Genomic DNA, 16,060 nt, shown 5'->3' with positions numbered 1-16,060 from the left:
GTTTAATTGCCTGAGTACACAGTAAAACATACAGAAAGAACAAAAAAACTAAATTCTCTTTGTGTGTTGTTTCAGATACCCTAGACTGGCGGCTAAACACCCCGAGTCCAACACAGCTGGGATCGATGTCTTTGCCAAATTTTCTGCCTATATCAAGAACCCACGCAAAGATGCCAACGACGGTAAACAGGGGGTTTGCGCTGCCGTACAGTAACATGACAAAACTGATTGTGGTGGATGTTTTACCATTTGTGTACGTGTGTGTGTGTGTGTGTGTGTGTGTGTGTCCAGGTTTGGAAAAGGCTCTGCTGAAGTCACTTAAGCGCCTGGATGAGTTCTTGCAGACCCCGATGCCAGAAGAAGTGGACGCCAACAGCACAGAGGAGCAGGGAGAGTCCACCCGCAGCTTCTTGGATGGGCCTGACCTCACACTTGCGGACTGCAACCTGCTGCCCAAACTACACATCATCAAGGTACTGTAAGCATGCACACACACATTCATCACGCATAAACTCAAACACATGCCCAGACATACAGTCACACACACACACACACACACACACACACACACACACACACACAAACACACACACTCTCACACAAACACTCTCTCTCTCTCTCTTACACACACACACATACATACACACACACTGTCCACACATTCTCTCTCTCTCACACTCTCTCCCTGACTTAATGGTATATTATGCAGGTTTCTAGGTATTTTTGGCAAGTGTAGAGCTCCCTCTAGAGTCGCGATATATATGTTACTCTGCTATTGTTAATAGCAAACTACTATACCCCCTGTACACAATGCAAATGCTTTTGGTGTGGAGGTGAAGGATTAACAACAGGCAAAAGCTATCTCCAAAGAGCTATATCTACTGACAAGGTAATGTTTCACAATTCTCACGAGATGTAGCGGTGTGCCGCTCTTGGAAGTTGCATGGCTGGTTTTCTAGGTAGGGACTTGCTACGTCTATGCTGTATGCTGAATGTTAGGTGAACGATTCGCCTATTACAAGTTCGTTTACCATCAAATTGGCTTCGTAAAGGTGAAAATCTTGCATAGTGTGCCTGTAAAGTAAATAGTGTGACATAGAAGCCCTCTGTTATGTGTGAGCTGAAAAGCTTTTAATATGTTGCCACCCCCTTGAAGATTCCTATATGCTCTATGTTGCATGTCATGTTCCCGTCTCTTGAGTTCCTTTTGTGTGTTCTAAGGGTTACTGTGGGCTCTCTTACTCCCACAGGTGGTGGCCAGAAAGTACCGCGGTTTTGAGATTCCAGCCGACATGACGGGTGTGTGGCGCTACCTGAACCGCGCCTACGAGAGGGAGGAGTTCACTAACACCTGCCCTGCCGAACGAGAAATTGAGTTTGCCTATCTGGATGTCGCCAAGAAGATTAAGTAGATTGTGTGTGTGTATGTGTGTGTGTGTGTGTGTGTGTGTGTGCATGTGTGTGTGTGTGTGTGTGTTATGTATGTCTGTTTATGTATTTTACAGAAAGGTAGAGATCTAAAAGACAAAGAATAAGAAAAAAGAGGTGGCAAAAGGACATGTGTTCATGCCTATATGTGCATGTTTGTGTGTGTGTGCCTGCATGTGTGCGTGTGTGTGCATGTGTGAGTGCGTGCGTGTGTGTGCTGATGAGTATGTCTGTGGATGTGTGTGTGTGTGTGTGCACTCCCCGGTGGTGTTGCATTGTACTCATACAGTATATAAGTTGTTGGACCCTGATATATCAGGACATCCATAGAATGTGTTGAGTCAGTCAGAGTTTCTTTTAACCAATGGCAGGGCCAGGATCCAGTAGAACCAATGACATGCTAGCCATACTGTATTCCTACACTAAGTTCATATACTCAGTACCAATAGATATCCCTTATATTGTATTTCTCATTGTATAAACACTATGGCCTTGAGAGCAGTTAAAGCAAATGTACCTTTCAATCATGCATTAGAAAATCATGCCGTTTACTTCTGCCATGTATCTCTGTCTCTTTTATTTCATCTATGATGATTCTTTCCTGTTTTTTCTTTTCTTTTGAAGGTAGAAATATCTACTATAAACATTTTAGAACTCTCAAAATATGAAAGGTTGTTTCAGGTCATGACCTCGGTAGTTTGACCTCTTGCATTTTCTACTCACACGTTTTGTAAAAGCAAATTGATGTGTATTTACATTTACAGACTACATTAATGACCATAGTGAGATCCACTGTTGTAATTTCCTGTACTCTCTTTTGTATTGAATGCCATTGTCTGGAAGATCTCAGTGACTCCTCACTCTTATCTCCCGCCTCAGGTCTATCTCTAAAGACTAAATCCTTCAGCTAATTTCTTGTGTGTTGATTGTTTTGTTTTTTTGTTGCATTGATGACCTGGCAGTGTTAATATTTGGATGCTTTGTAAACGGAGTGAACGCCTTATCAATCCCCTGAGAGGAGACCTAATTAAAGTTGATTGAAAAACGTGAGTGGGTTTGTGAGTGGCTCATTTCCTGTTCAGCTGAAGGCTCATATTAACCACTGAACATGTAGCAGAGTTTAGCAGCAGCAGTTTGTATATAAGGCTATGAGCTAGTATTGTTGCAATCAATGCTCAGCCAGTGGAGCAGTCTTGTCAAGAGTTTCATGCAGGGCTGTAGTTAGAGGCTAAACCGAAATAAATGCAGTTTATCCACCTCTGAAATTTCAGAAGTAGAGTTTATCGACCTGTTATTAGAGTTTTTACACCTCTCGAAAGAGTTTATTCACCAATTGCAACTTTCACATTCAAAAGTCACATTGTATTATCGACATTCACAATATGTCCACTCATCAACATCATTAAATCGAGTTTGCCTATCTGGATGTCGCCAAGAAGATTAAGTAGATTGTGTGTGTGTGTGTGTGTGTGTGTGTGTGTTATGTATGTCTGTTTATGTATTTTACAGAAAGGTACACTGAAAAAAATATTGAGCCTGATCTACTTAAAAAAGGTAAGGCAACTTTTTGCATCAGATTAATATGTAGTTAAAGCAAGGCTGGTCTTTGTATTGGCTACTTAATTTCTTGTGTGTAAGAAATGAGTTTTGTAAGTAAAGTCAATATTAATTTATCAAGTAAATTCAACTTAATTTTTCAAGTAAAGTCAACTTAGTTCTGTACTGAACCTTATTTTATGAGTAAATTCTACTTAATTAAACTAAGTTGACTTTACTTTCAAAGTTAAGTAGACTTTACTTCCAAAACTCATGTCTTACATTCAAGAAATTAAGTAGCCTATACAAAGAGTAGCCTTGCATTATATACATAATCATCTGATGCAAAAAGTTGCCTTACCTTTTTTAAGTAGATCAGGCACAATATTTTGTATCATGTTTGGTCTACTTAAAAACTTAAAGGAACCGTATGTAAGAAAAATATTTCAATTAATCATAAAATGGCCCTGTTATGTCACTAGACATTAAGAAATCATGTTAATTTCAAATACTTATATCACTGACAACAGTAGTCCGGCCAGGATATTGTCATTTAAAAAGTGAAGTTGCAGCCCTCAACTGATGTTGATGTTGTGTTTTGTCATGTCATGTTGTGTTTTGGCCTGATGCGCCACCCTCCACCTATCTACTAATCACGAAGTCAGTAGTGTTTCGCCATCAGGGTTGGCAACCTCGAGTCAGGGGGAGGGGGAGGGGATACATCGCTCTTCAGTATTTTGAAAGTGATTGCAGTACCAGTTTTGGCCACAATCTTACATATGGTTCCTTTAAGTATGTGTCATCTATGTGTTCGAAAAGACAATCCTCTTATCACATATCAAGATATGCTGCCGTGGAGCCAAGTGTAGACCATACTGATAAAAAGACAGGAGCTGCAACGATTAGTTGGTTGATTGCTAACAACTAAATAATTTGTCAGCAATTAGAATTTTCTTTGAGTCATTTTTTTAAGAAGAAGAATCCCAGATTCTCTGATGTGAATGTTTTAAATTGAGAACTGGTGATCAGGACAAAACAAAACATTTTAGGTTGCAACTTGGGCTTTGGGAAAGAGTGATCGATTTTTCACCATTTTCTTACATTGTATGGACGAATCCACAAATCAATTTATCAAGACTATCAACAGATTAATTCATTGGTTGCAGCCCAACACTGGAATGAGAAACCCACATGAGTCAAACAATCTCAGATATAATTATGCATCTTAACCCAAACAAGACTTGGAAGTCATTTAGTTCAAATAAATACATTTATTTGACAAAAGCCAAAAAAACAAATCAAAATAGATTCTATTACAAAGATTTTTTTTTTTTAAAGATAAAGATTTAAAGTAGTATTATACCAGTAGATAGTATATCATAGTAGAGTTCAACAACAATACATATTCATTCTTAATAAACAGTAACTAACATTTTTTCTATTGTTTTCAATTTTGGCAATTGTTTTTTAAAACCAGACATTTAAAAATAACACATATTTTTGCAGTAATTCAGCAGCTCTCAAATTTGAAACTGTAACCTAACATAGTATGCGCCAGCATCATCAAACGATTAATGTAACTTGAGAGAGTGCATTGGGAGAATCTCAGAACAACTGTAAAACTCTGTACAACTAGATAAGAGTGAGCTCACTCAAATCCTACACCTTCAACACCATCTATATAGATTTTAAGCTTGCAAACAGACCTTGAGATCATGGACTTTGGAGGATTTTTTGGTTTGCATCCTCTAGCTCTAGGAAGATCTTCTGAAAGACCTTAAACGTGTATTTCAGTTTATTAGGGTACCTCAGTTCCAAGGCATAGATAAGGCCCATCAGATAGGTGCAAGCATGTGCCAGATCTGGGATACCAAAAAGGACTTCTGCTCCCTCGATGGCTATTCCAGCTTGCTTGGGGAGACCATCCCTGGCTTTGCTGACAACAAAGATGCCGAGGACAAATGTAGTAATAGCTTCTTGGATGGTCGCAGCATTGTCGTCATTAAAAACCTGTGAAATACAATAACACTTATTTATTGTATAGTAATGTAAAGGATGCATAACTCTTTGTTCCCCTCTCCAAACAGATGATCAGATTGTTATGTGGTACTTTTGAGTAGTATTGTCCCAGAGGAAAGAAAATGTTAAAATGAGAGCTCCTCTCTTTCTCAATTGTTTCTCCTAGACAATAATGAGATCACAGTGATATAAAAATGAGATTATTGCTTTTGTCTCCCGCTTCTCAGGTTTGTCTCTGGAGCAAAAGAGTTACGTTATCTCAGTGTAGACTCCCTTTAATATACAAATGAGATCTCATCAATATTTTAAATAATGCTCAGTGTTGTCTAATTTATACATCTCATATTTTACTCAGGCTGATCCACCATTGAGCTCTCTCTGTAAACTCATGCAATTCTCATTTCAGATCTTTTTGGTAAATCTCAGATTAGGCTCCATCAGTTCTGTAAAAGAGATCTCTTCACAAGCTTGAACCGTTCTCATTCTAGTCATCTCAGTTTAGTCCTTTTTTGATTTACAAAAGATATCTCAGCAAAGGCTTATACAATACTCAGACTTGCTCAATTTATATATCTCATATTTTACTCAGGCTTATCCATCAGAGAGCTCTCTAAGTGAACTAATGTAATGCTCATCCAGACCTATTTGTTTTATAAATTAGTCTGATCTGTAAGAGCTCTAGCTGTTGTACAACAATTCTCAAAGGATTTTCATTGGCTTATTTGTTTTAATTGCACATATTTTCAAGTTCACATTTGCAAACAGTAGGCCTAACCATGTGATGTGACCACCACACATGACGATGCTCTGACAGACCTCTGAAGTTCGCCTACAAAAAAGTTACCATCTATGCCCACATAAGGAGATCACCTGTTAAATTCTCGCGCAGGGAGACGACGAAATCGAGACGAGCGTTTTCCTGAACGCACTTTTGTCTTCAACCTTCGAGTAGGTATTATAATCAATGGTACGTGAAGGCGGCACAATTTGATTTTTGCTACCCCAGAGCTAACTTGCGACTTGTTAGCAAGTTAGAGAAATCAAGTTAGACTCCAGAGGTCTATGATGGTCGGACGTGACAAACTCGCATGCAGAAGACTCCTACCAGAAAATGCAGTCTAGATTTGGCGCCCAGTGAAACCAAGTGAAACGGTGTGTGGGTATGAAGGATTGTGCAGAACTTGCCACCACGAAAACTCAGAGAAGGTACATTAACATTTTGGTAATTTGCTAACGTTCTTGCATATTTTTAGACTCAATATATCAATGAACAACCTGAGAAGCAGCACATAAAGTTAGCTAGCTAGTTAATGTTAGCTACTTGTAAGTTACATCACTGGCTGTGCCGCTTGTATATAAAGCTAACGTTAGACCATTGCTAGCTTACTTTGCCTTATACAGCTTTAGTCTGTATGTTTTGAATGGTGTTAAGCCATGCTGTAGCCAAAATGCACGGAATTCTAAAATGTCTTTGGGATGTCAGTCAAGATGACGAAGCTAATTGCCCCTGGTTTAAACTGGTTCCAGCTCAATTCCACTGAAAAGAGGCCGGCAGCTTCTTAAAAAATTGGAAGACTACGCTAGACCATCAGATCAAATTGCTGAACAAACAGCGTACCCAAATGGTAAGTATATTTTCCCCCACAAAATGTTCTCAATTTTGTTTAACCGGCTATAAATTACAGCATATTGTAACAGGAGTGAAAGGGCATTCTTGTAACCCAGGTAAACTAGGAAGTAGCGTTGCTGCGGTCGAGGGATCGAGAAATAGACAAGTCTGCATCTGCAGTCATGAATAACTTACCAGTCAACATTTCTTTTGCAATTAATAGAATCTGTAGCATGCATATCAAACCAGCTATTAGCCTAACTGAAATAAAACCATGATATATCTAGGTATGGTGAAGGGTATGTGATGTGGGACTATCTATCTATCTTTTAATTACAAAGGCCAAGGGAACTTTATCAGGATGCATAGTATCCTGAGTCCATTCAATAACTGGCCTTTAAAAATAAAAATCTGCCTGTCTCTATGGGATTTTAACATAGGGGGTTCCTTACTTATGCCCCCTGTATTTTAAGGAATAACATTTATTAATTTACGATACCTGGTTCATTCACTTTTTTAACTGAGGCATTAAGATCAATTTCCAACAGATGATTTATTGTATTCCTCTGGTTGTCTTAACTTATGCACAGTTGATGGTTTTATAAAGACACCCCTACACCAATAAATAGTTCATGTAGACTGTCACACAATGGTAAGTGGAACATTGGCCACAGCTTGTAACAACTTCATTTTTTACCATTCTTTGCGTAGGGATGTGTACACAAGGATGTGTAACCTTGTGTAACTTTGTGTAACTTGGGAATTACAACAGAAAGGAACACGTTTCAGCTAATCAAAATCAATGACTGTCAGTTTCAGAGCTATTATTACCACACTGATAGATTGATTTTGCTTTTTATTTGCAGCCTACGTTATGCACTGTGGAACGCTCTGCGGATGGACAGCTTTGGAATCCGCAAAGGTCAAGAAGGCTTTTGTTACGAGGGCTGGAGGTTCCAAAACATCCATGAAGCTGGGGTAATTTTCTCTTATTTTAAATCAAACTGTGTAGCTACGAAAGCTACAAAATCACATTGTCATAGAAATGATAGAGGCGAAATTTTCACTAGGTTTTATGAAGATATTTTACAGATGGGCTGAACATACATCAAAAGTAAAAAAAATGACATGGCCAAAATGATTAACTCAGCAACAATATTTGTTGTATGGTGTATACCAGGGATCACCAAATGGCGGACCGCAATCCGAGTCCGGACCGTGACGTGATCCTATCCGGACCCAGACCATAATAGCCTAATTTAGATTTTCACGTAAGATTTCAAAGCTGCGCTAAATGTTTCGTTTGTTAGGATAACAGCATTTACTTCAGGAGCTTCGGGAACCATCATTTCGCTTGCTGCTACTCAGCCAGTGAAATCTGTGAATTCTGATAAAGTCGAAGTCAGTGAGTAAAGTAGCCTACTATGGGGAAGAGACTGATAGCCTGAAACGGCGAGGAGAGGAGACGGACGAGAAACAATCAGATGGATATCTAAGTTAACGATAAGTAAGTTATTTTCAAATCATCGATTGCTCAAAGAGGAGGAAGCTAGACAGCGAGAACAGAGCTTTATATAACGATACGGGGGCAATATCAAGCAAAACTGTCACGTCCGTAACGCCAACTAGGCTAAATATGGATGTGACAGTTTTGCGTAGAATTGCCCTGGACCTCTTCTATTCTGAGACAGGCGATTTTTAAAAGCGCCAATTTGAAGCACCTCTACTAGACAAAGCATATTGAGCAAGCATAGGGTAGGCTAGGCCCATTCAACAGTGAACTGAGACCACAGAATATTTTACGATTTAAGAAGGCAATATGATTGATCCACCACAATCTAGTTAAGCCGACATGCATTCACTTCCCAACAACGTGATGTTCCTGGGTTTCCAGGATTTCGGGTCAACATAAAAAAAACTAAAAAAAATAAATTAAACTTGCTGATTAATGGGTTCAAGGAACCAGCCTTGTCTCAGCTCAAATTGTATTTTAAGTTCACGTTAAGATCTTTAAAATAGCCAAGGCTACTCAGTTTTTCTCCCCAATCACTCTTATCTTGCCTTATTTCTCCTCATTAAGTGTGCTTGCAAAGCAGCACACTTATTGTTCTTCTTAAGTTTTATAATTATTTTTCCCGTCTCCCTAATTTTTTGTCAGCCCTAGCGCCTAGGCCCTTTGAGACAGAGACACCGTTCCAACTTTAAAACGTCCGGTCAGTACCGGTGTAAGTTGGTCGCGAAGATGACGTCAGGTGGGCGTGCCGTTCGTCCGCCATATTGGATTGAACAGAAAGCGAAACTAAATTTTCACAGGTCACAAATTTGGTCCGGCGCCACGAAACTTGACGTACATTATCCTTGGACCAAGCCTCACAAATGTTAGCGAAGGATTTTTGATTTTCGAAAGTTTGCCTGTCACAGCCAAACGAAATCGGGCGGCGAAGTTCGAAACAGGAAGTCGATCCATATCTCAGGAACACTGTCACATATCGATACCAAATTTTGTATATGAACTGGGGACTCCAGTGTGAGGGTGCATAGGCAAAAAAAAAAAAGAAATATTCCAAAAGTTTCCATCATTTGGCAAACCACCCACGGGTATTTGGTAACTCATACCATTCACCTTTTTACCATGCACCTTCTATCACAATGCCTTCCATGTATGCATAATGTCTCGGAGCAGACACAATGTCGCCAGGCAACCTTGCCCAATCATGAAATCCATGCTCTGCCATGGGATAGTATGGACTTACGAACTGAAATAGCTAGGAGAACAGTAGCTATATATAGCTTACATAATAGAGTTGTTTTCACATTGACGGTATTCAAATTAAATTTTTCATTATTGTTAAATATCATGATGGGAGAGTATTATTAAAAATGTTACAAGTATGCAAATGCATATGTTTACGGGCATTTAGGTTTTACTGTGTTGTTTTGTTGTAAAGACATGCAAGGCATTCTGGGCGTAAATGAACAGTGGTCGGCAGCACTCCATAGGCTACGTATTAATATGAATAGGTGTTTCTGTAAACCTAGGGATAATAAACAGCTATCTCTGTTACAAAAACGAGCTGGTAATTGCTCATTGAAGAGGGTACTATGATAAAAAGATTGTTTTCCTAAAAGCATGGAGTTGACGAAAGAATAAACAATCAATGTCACGTTAATGTTAAATAGCCTAGAACTATCTGAACGCTAGGTGGCAACGTTGTATTACATTTCACTAGTGTAGCCTACTTGAAATACGGTGTGAGATTCCCAAGTAAGGAAGGTGCAAATATTATGTAATTTATCATGGGAAATTATTGGAAATGTTATTTCTTGTTTATTCTAATTGCAAACCACACACATTCATTCGGAATCACACGTACACATTTAATACTGAAAGACTATCATTTCGTTTATTTGATGTTGCCTTAGCAACACAGCCTTCAGAGCAAAGATTCTAGAACAGGGCGTCAGAGAGACACGTTTTGAGTTTGTGGCCAAGAACCTAAAATATCGGTTTCCATGTGCTGGATGGTGTGCGTCCTTTATGAAAGTAAGTGTTTTATACAGTTAACGTTACAGACATAATGAGTCATGTTGTAGTGGTCAACATAAATGTGCCCCTTCTGTTATTAGAATGCTAAGCGGAGAAGCATGCTAAGCAGAGATTTAGTATCATTAATTCCTTGTGTGGCTAGCTATAGGGAGGAGGAGATGTAGTGCTATGTTGCTAATTGGTATTTATGTTGTTTAGCGTAATGCCATGGTCATTTGATATGAGATGCTTGCACTCGTAACTTCATCACGTGTAACTTTAGGACTGCTATTTTTTTTTTACTAACAGTAATTCACGAAGCACTTTAGCCCTAAAAGTAGCACCTACGTCTGTGACGGCTTAAAAGAAGTGGCAAGTACTCCTAACGCGATGTTTTGAAATGCGTCTACTATTGTCTACAGGAGCTTCCAATCGCGAGGGAACTTGCATTGTAGGCATAACTAAGGGATGCAATAACACCACCAACAACCAAAACTAGCCTACTCATTGTCAACATGTACATGAAATGTAACGTTTCATGTGGATCAAATTAAAATGTTTTCTTTGCAAACGTCAGCATTGGCATATGGTGACAGATTAATTTATTAATGCTGCTGTGTGAATCACGGTAAGCGCGAATGAAGTGGCCACTTCTTAATGGGACCCACTGTATGGAAGTGGGATAAGTAAAATAGAGATGTTTTAAATAAGATAAGGAATTCTACGATATGCCCGCTTGACAACGGCAGAGATAGAACTGGCCTTTGGCCATAGCAACCATCCATTTAGAACGACTGGCCTTCATAGCAACCAAAGATCTGAGCTGTGTTGCAATGTGAGGCAAAGTATAGAAAGGTGATGAAACATACAGAGACAGGTCAAGAAATATAGTGCAATGTAGACAGTAGTATACAGTTGATTTACAGACGGTGGTTTAGAGTAATATGAAGTATTCCTTTATTCTGAGATAGGCTACATCAATAGGCTCTCAAAACAACCCCAGGCTCACAAAACAATCCCAAACAGACATACGGTCTTTATAGAGCAAATCCATATAGATTATTTGTCAAATAAACCAGTAAAACATAATTTGTGGGATGGAATATATAACATTCAAACTCATAGCTCATATTTTTTTAAATAAATCAGTGAAAAAAGTATCCTGACAAACAAGTAGCTTTTTAATGCCTTGGTCATATTTCATAATTTCAATTCCTCTGTAGGTTACCTGATAGCCCAGTTTGAGAGGCGCAAGACACGTGACATTATTTATTTTTGCAGCCAATCACTGCTGTCATTTTATTTTATTGATTTGATCTCAGTCATAGAAGCTAAATTCGAAGGCAGGCCAAAGGTAAAATCCAACGAATCACATTCAACCCGCAAGCCAATAGTTGAATAGCCCTCTCCTAGAGCTTTTGGGATATTGCCACTGCTCCAACACTGAAAGGCACCGTTACAATGCCTGGATCAAGCCAGGTTCAACATAGCGTATGCCACTGTCTGCTCACGTTGCTGACCGGACCAGGGCAAGCACACTTTCGCAGTTCCCGCCGGAAATGCAGTCTAGTTTCGAATGCTGCCTTTTAGGCTACTTATTTTATTTCACATTAAACATTAGGCCTAGGCCTACAATCTTCTTGAATTTCCCCTTGGGGATCAATAAAGTATCTATCTATCTATCTATCTACAACTAGGCTCCATCCATCCATCCTAATATTATATATACACAGTGGCGATTCTAGACATTTTTAACAAGGGTGGCACTAGTGAGGCACTGATTCAAGGGTGGCATGAGGCAAAACATCCAGATAAACAGAAACAGGCTCAAGATGTGAAATTAGCACAAATACATTAGGGAAACCAGATGCAAACACCATACTCATAAATTGAAGGACAAAAAAACACAAATACCTTACTCACATAAAATGTCTTTGTATTTGAATAAAATTTAATACAAACATATTAAAGTTAATTATCTAAGTTGTCTGTCACTGGGCTATGCTGTTCTAAAACAAATTCCATCATGGGGACATTAAAATATAATCAATTTTATTAAATTACTGTAAATGAAGATATACAAAATATACTCATCCAAGACATTTCCCCCACTCTATGGCCATCTATTTTTTTAGCTGTTATAATAATTTGACCTGCTTTTTTGTCTATTTGTTTATTTTCTCAAGAAACTTGAGGTTGATATGAAGGAGTGTATTGTGTATGTGAGCAATTTCATCTTCCTGAATCTCAATATTATGATCACAACAAGTCTGGGCAAATTATTAATTAAATTTTCACGTGGGGTAACTTATTGCAGGGCAACCATAACCGGTTCCATGTCTTCCGATTAGATGATTGATCATCAGTTTCTTGAGAACTTTAAAGTTCTCAAGAAACTTCAGGTTGGTATGAAGGAGTGTATTGTGGATGTGTGCAAACATTGTGCACGTTGCACATGGTGCAACTTCTTGCAGGGCAACCACATAACCGGTTCCATGTGTTTGAATTGGATGACTTCCATGTGTTTGAATTGGATGACTAAAGTTCTCAAGAAACTTATCTCCCTGAATCTCAATATTCTGATCACAACAACTCTGGGCAAATTACAAGTCAGCACCAGTACTGCATTCATTGTTTTGCACTTTTATAATCACATCACCAAAAGTAGGTTATTGGTTGTACCAAAATAATTTGGCACTATTTTTAAACTACAAACCCTATAAAGTATTTTGATACAAAATATGATGCCATTTTTTTCCAACTAAATAAAATAAAAATGACAACATACTATTTTGTATTTTACATACATGTATCAGACATACTGCCTATCCCTGGCTGTTGGCTGCAGCAACTCAAGCTAGGTAGTACTGATTGTTTTGTGTTTGTTTTGTGTTTATGTTAGTTTTGATCCAATTTGACAGCTTTGCTATGTTGCCCACCCAAAATTTCTACCAGCCCACCCAAATATAGTAGCTTAGCCTAGGTTAGAACCAGCCCTGCCCTGCATGGAGACATATTTTACGATAATAATGGAGAAAATGTTAGCAAAACTTTAGGTTTTGTTAACGGAATCTCCGACCCTCATTCGCTATTTGTGCAACAGCCCACATTCTGCCTTCAATCCAGCGAGACAAGTGAAATAAATGTTTTTTTTTTTTTTAAAGCTGTCATCGTCATAGGCACGATATTTAGGCTACCTCTGTTAAGCCTACACAAAGTTGCGTATTAAGGGGTATGTCCTGATCAGGGAAACCTTTCGTTCCGCAGTTCAATTGTGCCGCAGGCCAATAAAGGCAAGTGTGTTTGCCACTTACATTTCTGACGTCTGACACTTCACACTGCTGGAAGTGCATCAAGAAAGGTCCCGCCTTACACCATGTTAATGGCCAAACGTAGACTAGGATTTGGGGTGGCACCTGGGGTGGCCAATCGAATCTCAAGGGTGGCCTGTGCCACCCGGAGCCACCCCTCTGGCTCCGCCCCTGTATATATATTATACATACATACATATACATAGCCTAAACATTATGATGCTCCGGACCTTTGCTTGAGGAAATTTTCCGTAACGACCTCGCTGAAGATTAATTGAATACCCTTGGTGTATACTGTATTTTCTGTATTTTGTTTTTGTTCTTGACAATTGTCAGTGTCTCTTGAGTGATCAGAGCTAAATGTTTTGGGCTAATTTAGATGTAATATTGAGTCATTGTCTTGGATTTACCTGATTGACCCTAAAGCACTCCTTGTTTACAAATTACTTAAAGGACAAATCCGGTATGAATTGATCCATAGCTCTTGTTGGAAATCACTGTGTGCTGTTCATAGGAAAAAGAAAATGTGGCACAGCCAATTCTGAGTTATGAACAGGGAAGTATAGCCCAGAGCCGTATAGAAGTACTTTTGGTATTCCTGACATAATGCAGGGTAGCCGCGGGGTCTTAAAAGTCTTTAAACGGTCTTAAATGTCATGTTCCATAATTAAGGTCTGAAAAAGTCTTAAATTCCGTTGCCAAAGTCTTAATTTTTTAAACGAAGGTCTTCAATTTTAATTATACTAGCCTGCAAGCAAGGTGAAATGGGGGAACTAAGCCTAGCCTGGCGGGCCATCCTATATCATTGAAATGTATAGTCTGGAATCGAGCCTAGGCATGCAATAGGCCAGCGCTACGACCATATCCGTATCCGGTCGGCAAAACGGCAAATACATCCTTCTTCGAAGGGAATGACTTAAGTGCATTGTGTTGCTCAACTTTCAAAGAAAAGCACAAGTCCAACTCCTCCAAAGTTGACGCCAACGCCGATTCAAACAACCGCTCTTCGTTTGCCATAGCCACCTTCCTTGTTGTTCATTGTCGCAGGACTGTCGCCATCCTGTTAAGCCCGCCTTAAGACTCTCTAACAAAATAGAGCGCTGTGATTGGATGACGTCCACGGCGTCAGCCAATAGAAATCCCTATGGTTTGATACTAGACGTACAGGCTGAGCAAATTAATTTGCTAGGGTGCGTCTAGATTTCTAGGCTAGGAAAAAACAACAACAATGTGAAAATTCAACAGGGGGTTGATTAACGTCAGAGATCGTCTAATTGTGTTGCACGGTGCACCGATACTACAAAAGTGTCGCAATAGCTATTAGCAGTTGTCACAATACCTAATTTTATTAGTATCAATACTTTTAAGAATGACCGTGTTCTTGTTTGTGTGCACAAGGCATGCTTCTAGTGCCTCCTCCCCAAGCCTGTGGCTGTCGTCTTTTCTCCTCACACACATATCGCAGCTGTCGTGCCATAAATAGCTTAGACATGACTGCTAGTTTAGCTTAAGTGATTCTGTGGTAACACATAATAATAGGCTAATATCAAGTTGATTTGCTCACTTTGTGTTGCTAACCTACCTAGGCTATGAGATGTATTGGGTTTAATGTCATTTAGAAATAGGCAGCGCAACCTTTGCAAACTTTTACATCTGGAGAGAGCTCCTTGCTAACTAATTCTGCTAGCTCAGGTCATGTATGTCATTCGTAATTAGTGCTAAAATCATTATTGAACATGATCCCTTCTATGAACTTGATAGTTTTTTATTTACATTTATTTTATCTAATGACAGACAACAATGAATTGCATCCACATATCCTTATGCATTATGTGCAACTATTATTCACTAGCCTAAAACTGTGAGACTGAAGGCTACAGTAATTACTCACGTATTTCTTAAAGTGACAAACACTCAATTACACCTAGGCCTACACACCACATTAAAATTTGCCTAGGTGTAATAGTTTAAAAATAAATATTAAGTATTCAAATGACTAAATATGTTTAGCAATTAAGCAGATTAATAGTAATTATGCAGATTAAAAAATACTATACATTAACTGTACACTACGCGTAGAATTCGAAGGTATATGAAATAGAAACATATGAAATAAGCCATAATTTTCCGTGTTTGTGGAAAGAGTCAAGCAGAATCTAGGATGCCCACTGGTGTGAATGATAACACTATATTCAATATTACTGATGATGTCAAGGTGGTCTGGGCCCACAAATCAAATGCATTTTTTAAGATTATCGAAGAAGTATCGAAATCGCAATTCTTGATGTGTTATCGGTATCGAAACAATAATTTTGGTATCGTGGCAACTACACCAGTCTAATTTCTTAGGATATGCGCAAACAATACTTTAGGTTTTCGCACCGGCAGCAATGAATCAACATAATCAGTCGAAAGGAGAGGACAGCACATCATGGGGAAGTGTTGTTTTAATTGTCATTATGGATTTGATCTGGTGTTTTACAACCGCATAATGGGTGTGATGTAGGTCTTAATTTTCATGTAAGTGGTCTTAAAAAAAGTCTTATTTGGGGTGGTCAAACCTGGGGAAACCCTGTAATGGAAAGAAGATACCAAAGGCTTTTTTGCCATATTGAGTCAGCTTTACTTTCT

General features: G+C 38.9%; 1 protein-coding gene across 3 annotated transcripts in view; it reads left to right on the top strand.

Moving 5' to 3' along the window:
- The window catches only part of LOC125310105 (chloride intracellular channel protein 4), a 21,331-nt gene extending 18,853 nt beyond the window's left edge, over positions 1–2,478 (top strand). For all 3 annotated transcript variants that reach the window (XM_048267260.1, XM_048267261.1, XM_048267262.1), the window contains exons 4-6: positions 76–182; positions 292–473; positions 1,251–2,478. In XM_048267260.1, coding sequence (XP_048123217.1) covers positions 76–182; positions 292–473; positions 1,251–1,412 — 451 coding nt within the window. In that variant the 3' untranslated portion in view covers positions 1,413–2,478. The remainder of the gene's footprint in view (positions 1–75; positions 183–291; positions 474–1,250) is intronic.
- The last annotated feature ends 13,582 nt before the right edge of the window (positions 2,479–16,060 follow it).

This window comes from Alosa alosa, chromosome 17 (assembly GCF_017589495.1).
Source record: "Alosa alosa isolate M-15738 ecotype Scorff River chromosome 17, AALO_Geno_1.1, whole genome shotgun sequence".
Lineage (NCBI taxonomy): Eukaryota > Metazoa > Chordata > Actinopteri > Clupeiformes > Clupeidae > Alosa > Alosa alosa.
Note: the sequence above shows the minus strand (reverse complement) of the source record. Positions and strands in the feature narration are given on the sequence as shown.